Source organism: Lissotriton helveticus, chromosome 4_1 (genome assembly GCF_964261635.1).
Source record: "Lissotriton helveticus chromosome 4_1, aLisHel1.1, whole genome shotgun sequence".
Taxonomy (NCBI): Eukaryota; Metazoa; Chordata; class Amphibia; order Caudata; family Salamandridae; genus Lissotriton; species Lissotriton helveticus.
The window spans coordinates 1,833,124,640-1,833,139,765 of NC_136063.1; the positions used below are offsets into that span (position 1 = coordinate 1,833,124,640).

At 43.5% G+C, this 15,126-nt stretch overlaps 1 protein-coding gene across 1 annotated transcript in view; it reads right to left on the bottom strand.

Annotated features, from left to right (window-relative positions):
• Positions 1-802: 802 nt before the first annotated feature.
• The window catches only part of LOC144829383 (uncharacterized), a 193,935-nt gene continuing 179,611 nt past the window's right edge, over positions 803-15,126 (bottom strand). Inside the window, exon 7 of the mRNA XM_078688478.1 lies at positions 803-1,416. Within this exon, the coding sequence (XP_078544604.1) occupies positions 1,285-1,416 (132 nt within the window). The 3' untranslated portion in view covers positions 803-1,284. The remainder of the gene's footprint in view (positions 1,417-15,126) is intronic.

The following is a 15,126-nucleotide window of genomic DNA, read 5'->3' on the forward strand; positions in this document are numbered from 1 at the left end:
CAAATTGATGAGAAGGGCGGTTGACCACTGAAACAACTGTGTCCACATACAGTCTTAACCTCATATACCTACTAAATCAACTATTTACACATCTTTAGACAGTCACACACCTCCCACCCAACCACACACACATTCACTATCCCATACAAATATTCACTTAAGTAATTAATAACTAATATAGACTTTCACATAGCTAGTAACCAACTTATGTAGAGGTTTACATAACAAGAGATAGAGTAATACAGATATTCACACAGTTTAATCACTATCCCATATATTTAGTGAAACACTTTAAATTAGTCACTTAGACAGTCAATCACAGTGCTATAAATCCTCCATCCAGACACTTATACATCCACTCAGTCTTCAATGCAGATTGCTATATATATAATACTTATTTAAATATCGAACCAAACCTCATTCACTAAGTGATGTCATCAGTGATGTCATTTGGGATGTCATCAGTGATGTCACTGACCATGTCATGAATGATGTAATATGTGACATCATCAGCAGTGGATTGCGGGCGCGCGAGTTATAGTGAGTACGACTAACTATAACGGTGGAATTTCAATGGTTTTGTACGAGTGAAATGTCCAGCTAACTATAAAACCCCTCAAACCTATGGTTTTTTCAGTGAATATATATATATATATATATATATATATATATATATATATATATATATATATATATATATAGATATATATATTCTGTCTATATACATCTCTATATAAATAATTGAAAACATATAAGGTAATTGAAGAAGGTGTTAAAAAAGAATGGAAGATGAGGCAAGAAATTATGCATTGTCTCTTTATTTCTTTCAAGAGTTTATATTGGCGTTCTATCAAATATGTGAAGGTTTCATGTACAAGAGAAAATGATCAAATTGTCAAGGATAGTGCTTGAGAATTTCAAATCGTTCCTAAAAAGTGCAAAGAAACTCCCCAAGGAGTATTTAACACCGCTGTTAAATTTCCCTTCCAATTTTTGAAGAACGTCCAGAGGGATCTCTGCTATTAAAAAGGGACCATACTATTAACATCATAATTGTGTTGAGAATTATGAACTTTTGGTACATAACAAAACATACTTGAAAGGTCACGTATGAATATACATACATAATATTTTGCTGGCATTAAATTGATTAACCTGCATGTCAAAGGGGTTATGCGAATAGTTTTCTGTGGATAACAACATGGTTTTCTATGTGAAGTCTAAGATGGAAAGTCATATGGATGCATTGGATTTTCCACCCTTTGTTCCATATCTTATCTTGCTTTAGTAGCCATATGGATTTTTGACCTGTGGGCGCCCCATCACGTATGGTTTAGAAGACCATTGTGCAAGGTTATTTGAGGGATATGCATTGAGCTCATAGTCTTCACGTGGTAACTCTGGTACGTTGGATTTCTGTAAAAGAATAAAAAAAAATCTCAATTATGACAAAAAAAAGGAAGACATCAGTAAGTTTTTTAATTTTTTTCACTTAACATTAGGTCCAAGTTGATACGTGTACATTTAAAGCTCCACAATGTATTTACTGAAAGATGTAATATGCATTCTCTTATCCTGCTTGCTTTTGACTGTATTACTGCATTCACCTTTATTTCCTCATCACAGGGCACCATTACATTTATAAAATTACTCAAGGGGAAGATTTAGAAAAATGTTGTGCAACGCAGCGCTGCCCCGTGAGGCTGCACTGCGTTGCGCAACAGGGAGGGAACAGGAGAGCGCCATGTCTTCAGACATTGCTCTCTCCGCCCCTTTCCCTTGCGCAGGTGCTGATTACAGCTGCAGTTCGCCGTGCACACACTTTAGCGCCGCAGTGTGTGCATGAGTCCAGCATAAGTTTTGTACAGGAAGTGTACCCTTCCTGTACAAAATTCTATGCTTGACACAAGGGAAAGCTTTTCCGTCTTTTTATGTGTGCTGCACAGTGCAGCATGCATGCAATGTCGGAAAAGGAAAGAGAAATGAAAGGATTTCTCCTTCCTTGCGCCAAGTTGAAAAGGGCGCAGTTTTCTCATGCTAAACCCAATCTACTGTCTTTAGTAATTTGGGTTTAGCGTGAAAAACCTTAGGTGATTGCATGGGAACGACCATGTACCGCCTTGGCATGCCCTCATGGCGCAAAGTAACGTGTAGCAGCGCAACTCGCTGATTCGCATTACTTTTACGTTATTTCCAGCGCTCAAGTTGAGCGCTGGAAAGTAAATTACAAAAAAATTATCTTGCGTCATTTTGATTCCCTTTTGTGCAGCAAACACGGCGCAAAAGCTTAGTAAATCTCCACCAAAGACTCTTAGATGTTGCTGATCATCTGGATGAATCCTACAGCTACCCCTGTTATCAGATCTCCCCAGCCTTTTCTTTCCATGCCCAAATCTAGTTAGTAGGAAATCCAAAGATCAAAAGTCAGTTCCAAACTAGTCTTATTGTCTTTGAATCTTAGCACCCTTGCAGCTCTGTTCATACCCATTCACACATCCAGCTCTTACCACCATCAGCATAGTAAATCGTACTTACTTAATATATTCTTATAGGGGCTTTCAGTCAGCTCTCTTCATTCATTGGTTTGTTATTGCGCCATGCACATTTTTCTTCTGCCCACTACAGCCTTAAGCATTGGCCAGTGTGTCAGCCCGCTTAAGTTATTGGCTAACTTTACTGTGAGTGACGGAAATGTAACCTTTCACAAAAAGCACGTGCACACAGTAGTTCCCTTCAGTGGTCAAAAAATATCTTTGCATTAGGCATTTTTTTTTACATTGGTGAAGGCCCAGAAGGACTCCAACAAAAAGATTTGATTAAAAAAATGGTAAACTAAAACAGGCATTGACAAAGGCTGAAGGCTGACAGCCAATGCCAGACCTTTGCTTGTTCTTTCTGTAAGGGTGATGAAGAACAGGCTGCTACGCTGATTTGTCTTGTCATTTTCCCAGCACTATAGGAAGCAAAGCTTTACAATGCTTTATGATACTCAGTTGGTCTGTCTGCTTTTCAAAGATGCCTCAAATATTACTTGTAGTGACTACGGCAGTCCCACAGTATGATTAGATTAACAAAAAAGGTTATTACACATGCAGGGAACTGGAAGGTCTCACACTTCCAAAAGTAATCCACCCACCTTGTGCATCATAAACAAAATGGCCACAGAAGCTCTGTAATTAGTTAAATATTTTTCACCCTTAGAAAATTAAGAATATTTATGTAGGTATTGCTTTTCCTAAGCTACCTATTTATAAGACGACTGAATGCCCATTTATTTATAGGCAATGAGCCTTCCACTGACCAATACAATGCCAAGCGTGCAACTCCTTTGATCTCCATAAGCCTTTGAGTTCTCCTAAAGACCTTCTTTTGACCTATATACATTAACAGCTGCTGATATATCAAGATCCAACAGCATTATGCTGCTCTTTATTACCACTTCTTAAGAATTGACTATGTAGGCGGCTATTTTGAAATTACACTGACACTTGAATTTGAAGTTGTAAGTAGAGAGAAGCTGCATATTCAAGCTGAGGGAGATGGAAAATTCTCACAGTAATGTATGAAAATCAGCCAAACTATGTCTATGGTATTTCTATAGCACAAACCTAGCCAAAAGGCAGCAGAGTGCTTTACAGGGTCAAAGACAAGTATACAGTCAAAAAGCGATAGGAGAAGTCTCTGGTTTATGGATGGTTAATTAATTGATGAAATAGGGTTCTTTAAAGCGGTGAGTCTAGAGGTGAATCTTCACCCATTTCCTAAGTTGGTGCAGCATTAGGGTAGTTCTGATGGATACGGGCATGCTATTCCAGATCCTCGTGCATTGAGGGAAAAGGCCTGCTGCCTTGCTTTTTTCTTTTTACACTTCTAATCTCCAATCTTATAGTATCCTGGCTGCACTTGTTTCACGAACCGCCACAGATGGTGAACTTGTCTGAAAAATAAGAGGAGGTGCTAGTCATAATGTTTTTGTAGATGATGTATCTGGTTTTAAAGATGGCGCGGGCCAGCATATGGGGATGAAGTGATCATATTCCTTCAAGCCCTCGATGAGTTGTCCTGAGGCATGTAGGATGCTAATAAGGGGTGTCATCATGGAGCCTGGTAGGCCATGGTGCAGGGCGTTGTCACCCTGCAGCTGTGAAATTACGAGGGCTTGATAGCAAATCTTAAGTGTATTTCTGGAAAAAACTTTCGTTTTCTTTAGAAGAGGAACCGTCTTTGTTTTTTGTGGCAATGTATTTCTTGAGGGTGAGATTGGTGTGATGGATAAATCAAAGTGATTCGACATTCGGTGAAAGTTGTGGTTTGAAGCCGCACAACATGAGAGGCATGGTAAACAGCCATTAGTTTGCGGATATTAGTCCGTATACCATTACTTCGCAATCATCACAACGCATGCGATGTAACAACTCATAGCCCTTACTACGCGATTTGTTACATCGCATGTGTGGTACCAACGCATGCGTTGTACCAACGCATGCGTTGTAATGGCTATCTACTTCGTTGTGAGGAAACGGACGCGCTTCAGTTTCGTCGCAACAACGTGCCCCTCTGATGAGACTGGAAGCCGGAGAAGAGAGGAACCACGCTGGGAGGAGAACAGAGGAAGCACGAGGAGAGAGTGGTAAGAGGGGCTGTGTAGGGGCTGTGTAGGGTCATGCAGGGGTATTGTTTAGGAGTAGGGACAGGATTAGGGGCTGGGTGGTGTTTTAGGGTTTAGGGTAATGTTGTGGTATTAGTGTAGTGTAGGGTAGTGTTTTAGGGTTTAGGGTAGTGTTGGGGGTCTTGCAGGGTAGTGTTTCAGTGTAGGGAACGGACTGGGGGTAGGGTCGTGCTGGGGTTGTGTTTTAGGGTTTAGGGTAGTGTTGTGGTGTTAGTGTAGTGTAGGGTAGTGTTTTAGAGATTAGGGTAGTGTTGTGCGGGGGATGTATGACATAACAACGCATGCTTTTACCACGCATGCCTTTACAACGCTGTTTTTACAACGCATGCCATTACAACGCATAGTGCTTTGGGGCGCTGGATAGTGAATAGTTTAATTTACTATTCCAACTCCAGTCCCCGTGGATAGTAGGGAAGGTGTTGGATAGTAAATTCAACCTATTCCCTATCCAAGAGCGCCCCCCAACGCAATGCGTTGTAATGGTTTGCGTCGTAAAGGCACTGCGTGGTAAAAGTTGCGTTGTAAAGGTTGTTCACCTTGTGCGGGTCATGCAGGGTAGTGTTTTAGTGTAGGGACCAGCTTGGGGGTAGGGGCAGGGTCGTGCTGGGGGTGGTGTTTTAGGGTTTAAGATAGTGTTGTGGTGTTTGTTTAGTGTAGGGTAGTGTTTTCTGGTTTAGGGTAGTGTTTAAGTGTAGGGACTGGCTTGAGGTAGGGGCAGGGTTGTCCTGGGTGGAGTGTTTTAGGTTTTAGGGTAGTGATGTGGTGGTTGTGTAGTGTAGGGTAGGGTTTTAGGGTAGTGTTGGGGGTCGTGCAGGGTAGTGTTTCAGTGTAGGGAACGGACTGAGGGTAGGGGTAGGGGGTAGTGTTTTAGGGTTTAGGGTAGTGGTGTTGTGTTTGTGCAGTGTGGGGTAGTGTTTTAGGCTTTAGTGTAGTGTTGGGGAGTCTTGAAGTGTAGTGTTAGAGTGTATGGTCCAGGCAGGGAGAAGGGGGAAGTTCGTGTAGGGGGTAGTGTATTAGGGTTTAGGGTAGTGTAGTGGTGTTTAAGTAGTGTAGGGTAGTGTAGTATACGCATGATTTTAGTGCGATGTTTTTACTTAGCATAAACCATAGTAAATTTATAACCATTTGTGTTATGAATGCATGCACAGTTAAAACTTGCGAAGTAATGGTTTATGCTAAGTGAAAACAGTGCATTAAAATCGTGCGAAGTAATGGTATGAGAAGTATCGACATTCATTCGAGAGGCATTCATGGGAGTGATTTTTTAGACAGAATTACAACTCAAACATATAAAAACAGTCTTACAAAGTCCCAGAACAAAAAACTGTTCGCTGTTGCTTGGGTATGACAGGGTTGTTCTTATTCTCTCAAATCAGAATATACTGTGGGACTCTTTTATGAGGTGTGCGACCCTTCTGCTTGTGTCTGGGTAAGACAACAATCAATGTGCTATTTAAATCGCCAAATGGTGAGTTCTTATTTTGGTTCACATAAATAATAATAACCTGCTGACAATGGTTTCTGTGGTTATTCTATATTATCCTTCAACATATCTGCAGATAATCGTACAGCTAATCACATAAGGGCAGGCAATGCAGTGCTCACGTGTATGAATAAATACAAAAAATATACAAAAGAAACAAAACAATATTCACTGGTTATAAATGATGTAGATCAGACAGACGTGCCTGTGGCATAGAAACATGTAGATTTGTAACTAATCAGATAACCAAGTGATATACTGTCGACGTTTCGACCCCTTATAATTTACAGGGTCTCCTCAGGAAAATAGTCATCTGGCTTAGTACATCACATCGTATGCCAAGGATGTGGCAATAATACCTCGTCAAATTCACTAACAAGGTGGTTGAGGACAGTCTTTGCCCCAAAATCCTCAGTGGTGCATTGGTCCACTAATTCAAGGCACTAGCAAAGTTGTCAACCAATTCACTCAGCATGAGTAATCAGCCGATGCATGATTCTCCATCGGGGATCAGTAGCTGCGCTACAGTTGCTTTATGGAACATTGGGGCATATTATCAAGCACGGAGTTAAAATTATCGCTGATTTGGTGGCAGAAAACTGGGTTTGATAATATGCCCTTGAAAATTCCAATAGAAGCCCATGTTGACACCAACTTCCGCTAAAGTGGCGATAATTTTTACTCTGTTTCTTGATAATATGCCCCATTGTTCTCGACTGCAGTAAATGGAGATGGATGTTCCGGCACCATGCCCATGACGACTAATCTTGCAACGTGACAAAGTTGGATAGAATAAAGCAATTTTAGCGTTTACCCTGGCCCCGTGGGCATATAGGGTTGTCTTTGTGGCATTATACACAGGGTTGTGCTTATGGCAAAAATAATGAACACAAACATAGCTTTATTAGAATGCTGCCCTGGGTATGACACATGAAAAAACATAGAGACACTTTATTATTCATTGCTCTGCCTATAGCCCAATATAGAAACCGAGAATAACCAAAACCTTCGCAAAAATTGCATTCAGGACTCAAAATAATGCACTGATATTTCTCCTAGCTGACAGCATTCCACATATCCGAGATGGGTCCTTGACATCTGGTTTCCACCTCACTACAGACCATTATGATACCGTCTCCAGTCCTAAACATTTCACCTAAAATTTATAAATTTCAAGCATGTAAATCTAATTAGTTAAATGGAAGCAAAACTAGACTACAACACAAAAGTCCAGGGCGAAACAGCGTCTGTAATGACATGGAAGAAATGGTCACCCTACCTTCGTAGTCTCGAGATATGGCTCCAATGTGACATTAACCATCTTCTCTTACACCGCACAGTTTTATGTATCGTTGTCATGTAAAATTGACTGATGCCCAAGGGGAAAGAAACTATCTATATAAGTTAATCAGGTATCACAGCTCTCCTTTTTTCCTAATTTTTGTGTCATCTTCTAGGAGGAGGAGCATGGGAAGATGCTGTTTACTTTCCGTTGCAGCTTCTGCCTAGTAGCAGCAGTGGAGTGGGTGGTGCCGAAGGGGCGGGGGAGGGGAAATCAAGTAAAAGAAAATCACTTACCTCCCGGCTGCCGCCACCTCTCCAGTGTCCCGCCTCCTCCTCTTCCTGGCTTTCTGTGAGGAAGCACCAGGGCTCCCACACTCCCCACAGCCAATCACAAGGCTGCAATGTAGCGTTGTGATTGGTTTGAGTGCCATGACACAGCGCTCAGCCAGGGGCTGGAGGGGTGGGCATGTGCTCAATGCAGGTTGTAATGCAGCCTGCATGGAGAACAGGAAGGGCCGTCCAAACAGTCATTGCACACAGGAGTGTTCTACCACTCCTCCCTTGCTCTGCAGCCCTAACCGCCCCCTCACACACGCCGCCACAGTAGGAGGACAAAATAAATGTCATTATCATTTAATTTTTTCTTTTCTTTTACTGCTTCCTGGCAGTGGGGTGATGCTCCTCCGCCTTAGTGAAGGAGCCACCACTGTTTACTTTCTCTCCATGCCTGCAAACCGGCCGCTAGCAACACCATTCAGCAGTAAAGTGGGACTATGCTGCCCCCATAGAGTGCACTACCTCCCCACCTCCAAGACGCTGTGCCTGCCGCCCCAACCAACCTTCCCGACCCCACAGCCTCCCTCACACATGTTTTTCACCAGCTCAGAGCTGGTGGTAAATATCTGTGTTAAGAACCAGGGAAAACTCTGGCAACCAACAAGATTTCCCAATTCTGGGGAGTTTAACTTGTTATTCCATCTAACACAGGGGGTTGATGCCAGTCGGTATTGTTAATTCTGGAGCAGGTATCTCCCTGCAGAATTAATGTGGAACTTATAATGAGGGACTTCTAGAGAGGAGCTTGCACCTCTTCAGCAGATTGAACACTTTAAAAGCTCTTTGCACCTTTCTCATTAGTGGTTGTGCTTTTTCTTACAAACCAAAAGTACTGATTAATAATTGTCATCTTGCAATACCTCTTTAGAGCAAGGTGTGGTTTTACTGTCGAAGTTCATTCATCTTAAAGAAAACCTTGCATGAGACAGATGCCAGAAATCATCCCGTTATCTGCCTTTGCCTTTCAAACAAATGGTGAAGGAAGACATCAATAAGAATGAATCCCATTTAGACAAAAACAATTTAATGTACTACGCAGGATGTAGACCACGAGGACTTGACTCAGCCTTGGTGACCTTTGACCTGTGGTGGACTTAATTGTCTCCTTTTGGGCCTTTCAGCGATGTTCAACACTTCTATCATGGTGTATTTTTCTCTTGATTAGAAGAGTAGGTTATAGCTAACACCATCTTCAGGCAGTAGTAGCTGGCATGCATTGATAGTGGCAGGGCGGGCGGGCGGGGGGTTGTGAGGATCGGAGGATGTAAAAAAAAAAAGATAAAAATGCTACCTACTTGCCGCTCTCTCCCGTGTCATCTCAGTCTCTCCTTTCCTCTTCGGCGTCGGGACAGGAAGCAGCAAGGCTCCCTCTCCTAAGCCAATCACAAAGTTACAATGCAGCGTTGTGATTGGTCTGGGCACTGTGGTTCGGCACTGAGCTAGGGAATGGGGGCCTGGGCATGTTCACCATGCAGGCTTTAATGCAGCCTGCATGGAGAAAATGCGAAGTGCGTATGACTGTTTGACCGGCGAGAGAGGGCCGGCCAAATAGTCATGTACACTTAGGAGTGGGCAAACCACTTCTTTCCTGCTCTGAGAGCAGAGCAGCCCCACCCGCCCCTCAAAGCTTTGCAGCAGGAACAAATCAAGTTATTATTATTGTATTTGTTATTTCTTTCACTGCTTTGCAGCAGTGGGGTGATGCTCCTCCGCCTTAGCAGAGAAGCTGCCAGTATTATCAGGCGCATTAATTCCTTTATTTCAAAGAGGGCAGTGTGTGCCTCACATATTCCAATCCAATCATTTGTGACCAGGGTCTCTTATTTTTTTTTTTTTTCACATTTTTTTATTTGCATTTTTTTTTACATTGTTATTGCAGAAGTCACATGGCTCATGGGGAAAAATATGACGAGATTAGACTCAGGCATCTGTTTTTATTTAACGTAATATCTAGACATGACAGGTTGAAAAGATCAGCAATGATAAGCATCTGTTTAGATTCACAGTACGTTAGTAACAATACTACATGGCCATTGTACCCAACGAAAATGGTAATAAGTGCCACCTGTTTCTATTATGTACCAAGTCTCGACAGAATCAAGAACTGATCTGCCCACTGCAACCCAACCGGACCTGTGCTATCTTTATTACAGCTGGCACCCGATCTGGCCCGCGAGTGTCTGGGCCCGGGCCAGGATTGCGTCTCTGCTCTCTCCCCCCACCCGGCTCCGGTGACCCAGCAGCTGACGGCCCGGGGAGCATTGGCCGTAAATCATATCCCTCTCCCTTCGGTTATGGAGGACTGATCACGGCAGTGGAGCCGCGCAGTGGGCGAAGGGCGGCCTACTGCATATACAGTATTGAAACAGCTATTTGGGGGTGGCAGCAGGCAAGAAAACAAGCGAGTTTTTAGAAAGGAGAGTATCTTTTCCAGTTTTTTGTACGTAATATTTTTTAGGTTAAATCCTGTAGTCATTGATTCAGGTTTTCTTTCAACAAATATGGTCGATCCAAGGTTTAGAAAGAGTATAAAATGTTATTAGTGCAGAATTGAACGTAAACAGCCGACACGTGTTTCGCCCTCTATGGCGAATTGCGCCAGGGCTTTCTCAAGGCTAAGTTCAGTTTCTTAATAACATTTAGTTGGATTCTCAAATATACATTATAGTGGGTATATACAAAAGCAGATTCCTTAAATATTTGGAGTTAAATCTCCCGCCAGGTCAACGCGTTTACACGAAAACGAGCGAGACATCTAGGGCAATGTTTATAGACCAACTCCCCGAACTCTGAGTCAAACTGGAATCGGCGCTGCCTGACTTCAAAATGGCGCCTGCGGAGGACATAATGCCTCGTGATAACTCCGGGCCACCTCAAACAACCAGTCCCTCACCAGGGTATCCTTTCCTATGCTGCGTCCCCCCTCTAATGGAATCCTGCTCTCTGTGTTCTTCTTCTAGTTTCTTGACTTTGGTGACTTTTGTGCATCCCGCCATATTTTTTTTTTTTTTTTTTTTTTTTTATGGTCTCCTTCTATACCAACGACCCGGACCCGCCATTTTGTCTGACCTTTGTCCCATTCCTTTTTCCCTCACAACTCCTCCTGATGACCCTTGATCGTTTTTCTCTTTGTGCTGGACTGCCTTAAATATATATATATGTAAATATGTATATAATTGTCCAAGCCTAATTGCTGTTAAAATGTAATTTACTATTTGTATATAGAACTCTAACCACTAGTATATGTAGTAGACCTTTGTACTTACTACCATTCCTATGTGACTTTAGAGTTTTTCTGTTTGTATCTCTTCCTTGAGTGACTTTACAACTTGTACATGCGCAATTTTTTCCTGTTTTTATCTCTACCTTGAGTGACTTTACACCTTGTACATTTGCAATTTTTTTTCTGTTTGTATCTCTCATGCAACTCATGTAATTCAAAGTCCTTATGTAACGCAACTGGTTTTTTGTAAAGCGCTCTGACACTTTCGGGTAATGTTCGCGCTATATAAAATCGCAATAAATATAAATAAATAAATAAATAAAATTGTGTAATGCATATTTAACATAGAAAACAAATTACAACAAACCAACACATTAGGATCATTTATGGGTATTATAGGTGCTTGCACCATGCAAGTACCCATCTCTCAGTCCCGAGCCCCACCACTTTAAGATACAGAATAGACAAAAATCAAGGGTCATCCCAGTTCCCGAATACAACCACAGTGCACATTTATGTAGTGTCAATACCAAGTTGTTATGTGCAAGGTATCCGAGTCATGGATAATTCAGGCATTTACATTTGAACGAGTTCTGGAAACGCACCTTGCGGCAAGCATTGGGACATCGGTGGAATCGGGGTGGGGAGATCATAGATATTTTGCAGGCTATAGCTCATACGCTTAGGGGGTTGCAGTGTTAATACATAAACGGGTTCCATTTAAGGAGAAGGAGGTCTATTGGGATGTCGAGGGTCGCTACCTACTAGTCAAGGGTTCACTGCTTGAACACTCTGTGTTTTTTGTTAATGTATGTGCCCTAAATGTGGATGACCCTGGGTTCTTTGAAGTTATACACAATCATATTGTTCGTATGGTTGCAGATTGCATTTACATGTGTTGGGATTTCAACCTACTGTTAGACCCGAGGTATGATAGCACAACGCATGCAATAGCTACAAAACCAAGAAAGTGGATACTATTGACCAGCTAGGGTTGGTCGATATCACTGTGCAAATGGGGCAGGATACACACATTATTCCGCACCCCAAGACAAGTGGATGCGGTTAGACTATTAGTGCCTATCTGCCTCGGTGGTGCTGTGGGTTAACAAGGTCACTCATCTACCACGCACACCATCTGCTCATTATCCTGTGCTGGTAAAAATGGTATCCCCAGGCCAGGAGGACTATTTTAGGATCAATGCTGGGTGGGTGGACTCTAAGGCTACACTGTGAGAGGCCTTCAAGGCCGATGCCAGGGGGGTATGTATCTCAAAGGACGCTGGTGTACTTAAAGCGCTGCGCCGCACGCTTGTGCATATAGAGGAAAAACTCATGGAGTTGGACCGTAGTGCAGTTACCACTGGCCCCCCTCCCTGCAGAGTCGGGCAGCACTCCTGGCGACACTGCAGAGCGGGAGGCACATTTCCGGGGTAAATATGCCACCGCCAGGTGGTATGGTGAGGGCAAAAGGCCTGGTAGAACATTGGCTAGATTAATGCAGCAAACCCACAGGCCAACCTATATATCGGAATTGAGCAGGGAAGAGGGCAATTGGATAATGGGAAATGTGGGGGTCCTGAGAGAGGTTTTTGAATATTATATAACACTGTATACGTCCAAAACGTCTGACCCCCACTCGGATTCTAGTGACTATTTTGATGAGGTCTCCCTTGTTTGGATGGACAAAGCTTACCAGGAATTCCTAGCAGAGCCCTTTTCTGAGGATAAGATAATAGATTCCAATAATGCGTTGGATGGGACTAAATTGCCTGGGATGGGTTTATGAGGTGTTTTTATAAGCAGTATAGAAGCCTTCTGGTGCCTCATCTTATAAATATGTACCAGGAGGCCATTGAGGTAGGAACACTTCCACCCACTCTGAGAGAAGCGGGTATAATTTTTCTGCCCAAACCAGGGAAAGATGTCCTGAAATGTAGTCCGTATTGCCCATTGTCCCTCTTGAACCTCGATAACAAAATTGTAGCCAAATTGTAGCCAAAGTACTAGCAACCAGACTTGCCTTGATTGTGGGGAAATTGATTTCTCCAGCGCGATTGGAGGTTATTCCCCTAAATCCACAGGTCTCAATACCCGCACACTGTTTGCCACCATGAATAGTATCTCCCCAACGGCCCCTGCGGCCGCTGTCCTATTAGATGCTGGGAAAGCATTTGATTCCCTTGAATGGCCCTTTTTATATGCAATAATGGCAAGGCTGGGTGTGCAGGAGCGTTACCTGGCAATGGTTTGGGTGCTGTACCCACTGCCCACGGCGTGTATCTGACTGAACGGCACGCTGACTAAAGCATTTCCGCTTACACAGGGAATGCAACAGAGATGACCCCTGTCCCCATTATTGAGTGAGATTGCGCTTGACCCATTGGTGCACCATTTGCTGGAAAAGCAGAGCCACAGAGAGCTACAGTTTAACACTGGGCCCTTGCTACTTACACTCTACGCTGATGATATATTTCTATATGTGCGGCAACCTGATAATAACCTCACACCATCCCTCCGGGAGGTGACAAGGTATGGCACCAACTCGGGACTCCATATCAACTGGGAGAAGTCGGTGGTGCTCCAGCTGACTGATGCTCCCTGTACAAGAACTGTAGACTACCCATTGACTTGGTGTGATGACTTTGTGAAGTACCTAGGGTGCCTGTTAGATCTGGGGGTCTCTAGTTGGCAATGGCATTCACCTTTGTCCAAATAGGGACCCTTACCTCTAAGTCAGGATAAGGGGATTATACTCCTTAATAACCTCTGCTCTCCCCCTGGGTAGCGTGGCACGAGCAGACAGGCTTATCTCAGAGGCAGTGTGTTAAGCATTTGTAAATATACACAGTAATACAGTGAAAACACTACAGATGGACACGACACAGGTTTTATAAAAATAAGTATTCTTTATATAGACTTAAACACAAGACCACAAACGACAAAAATCCACAAAACTACACTTAAGATTTCTTTAAAGATGATAAAAGTTCCTTAGTTCAAGTTGATGATAAATGCGACAAAGTTCTCAACAAACTACCTGCATGCGTAACGCAAAGTGAACGAAAGGCTCGCAAAAGGGGAGATGCGTCGGTTCCGTGATCCGGGGGAAATGATGCATCGTGCCTCAATGCTTGCGCAGAGTAGGGGATGCGTCGTAATCCTTACTGGTGCGGAGGTAATGGGTAGATTCTCGGCCTGCAGGCCCGTTGCGGTGCGCAAGATGGCGCCTTGATGCAATGCGATGATCCGGTTGCAATGCGAGAAAATGGCGCCCTTGATGCGGCGATGCGATGACGATGCGTAGATGCTCTGGCAGCCTTGCGACGACTGTACTTTGGATCTGTGACAGGCCCTGCGACACGCTTCTCCGGTGAGGCGATGGCGACCCTTTGGATGGCGTCACGCTTCTCCGGTGATGCGTCAGCAGGCAGCTTCGATAAACACACACTTCCAGAGAAATGCGGCGAAGGCTTGCTTCTCCGGCGATGTGACAAAATTTCAGCTGCAGTGGCGACACGCTTTCTTTCGATGCGTCGCGCTTCCAGCTCCCAGCGACACGCAAATGTCTGGAGTTGAGAATTCGCAGCAAGGAAATTCAGAGGGGAGCTGGAGATGAAGTCTTTTGTCCCTGAGACTTTAGCAGGAGGCAAGCACCGTTCAAGCCCTTGGAGAATATTCTGTAGATGATAAAAGTCCTTAAAAAGTTCCTTCTCCTTTCCTTGGCAAAGAAGCAACCACTGCAGGCCAACCCAGCAAACAGCACACTGGCAGAGGGGCAGTCAAACACCTGCAGCTTCCTTGGTTCTTCTCCTTGGCAAAAGGTTTCTTGTTCCAGAAGTGATCTAATTTCTTGGGATCAGGGTCCCAATATTTATACCCCAAAATCCTTTGTTCTCTGAAGGCACAGAGGCCTCTGCCTAGTCCAAACCAGTTCCTGAGCACTTTATTTGCATGACTCTTTTTCCTTTCACTGTGCAGGGCAGAGACACCAGCCACCCCACAGGAGGTGGAGCCAGCATTACAGAGAGAAGGTCCAGCCCTATTTATGTTTATGTTTATGTTTTTGCAATTTTTATAGCGCGCAAATACCCAGAGGTGTCTCGGCGCTTAACTGAAACAGATGATGGC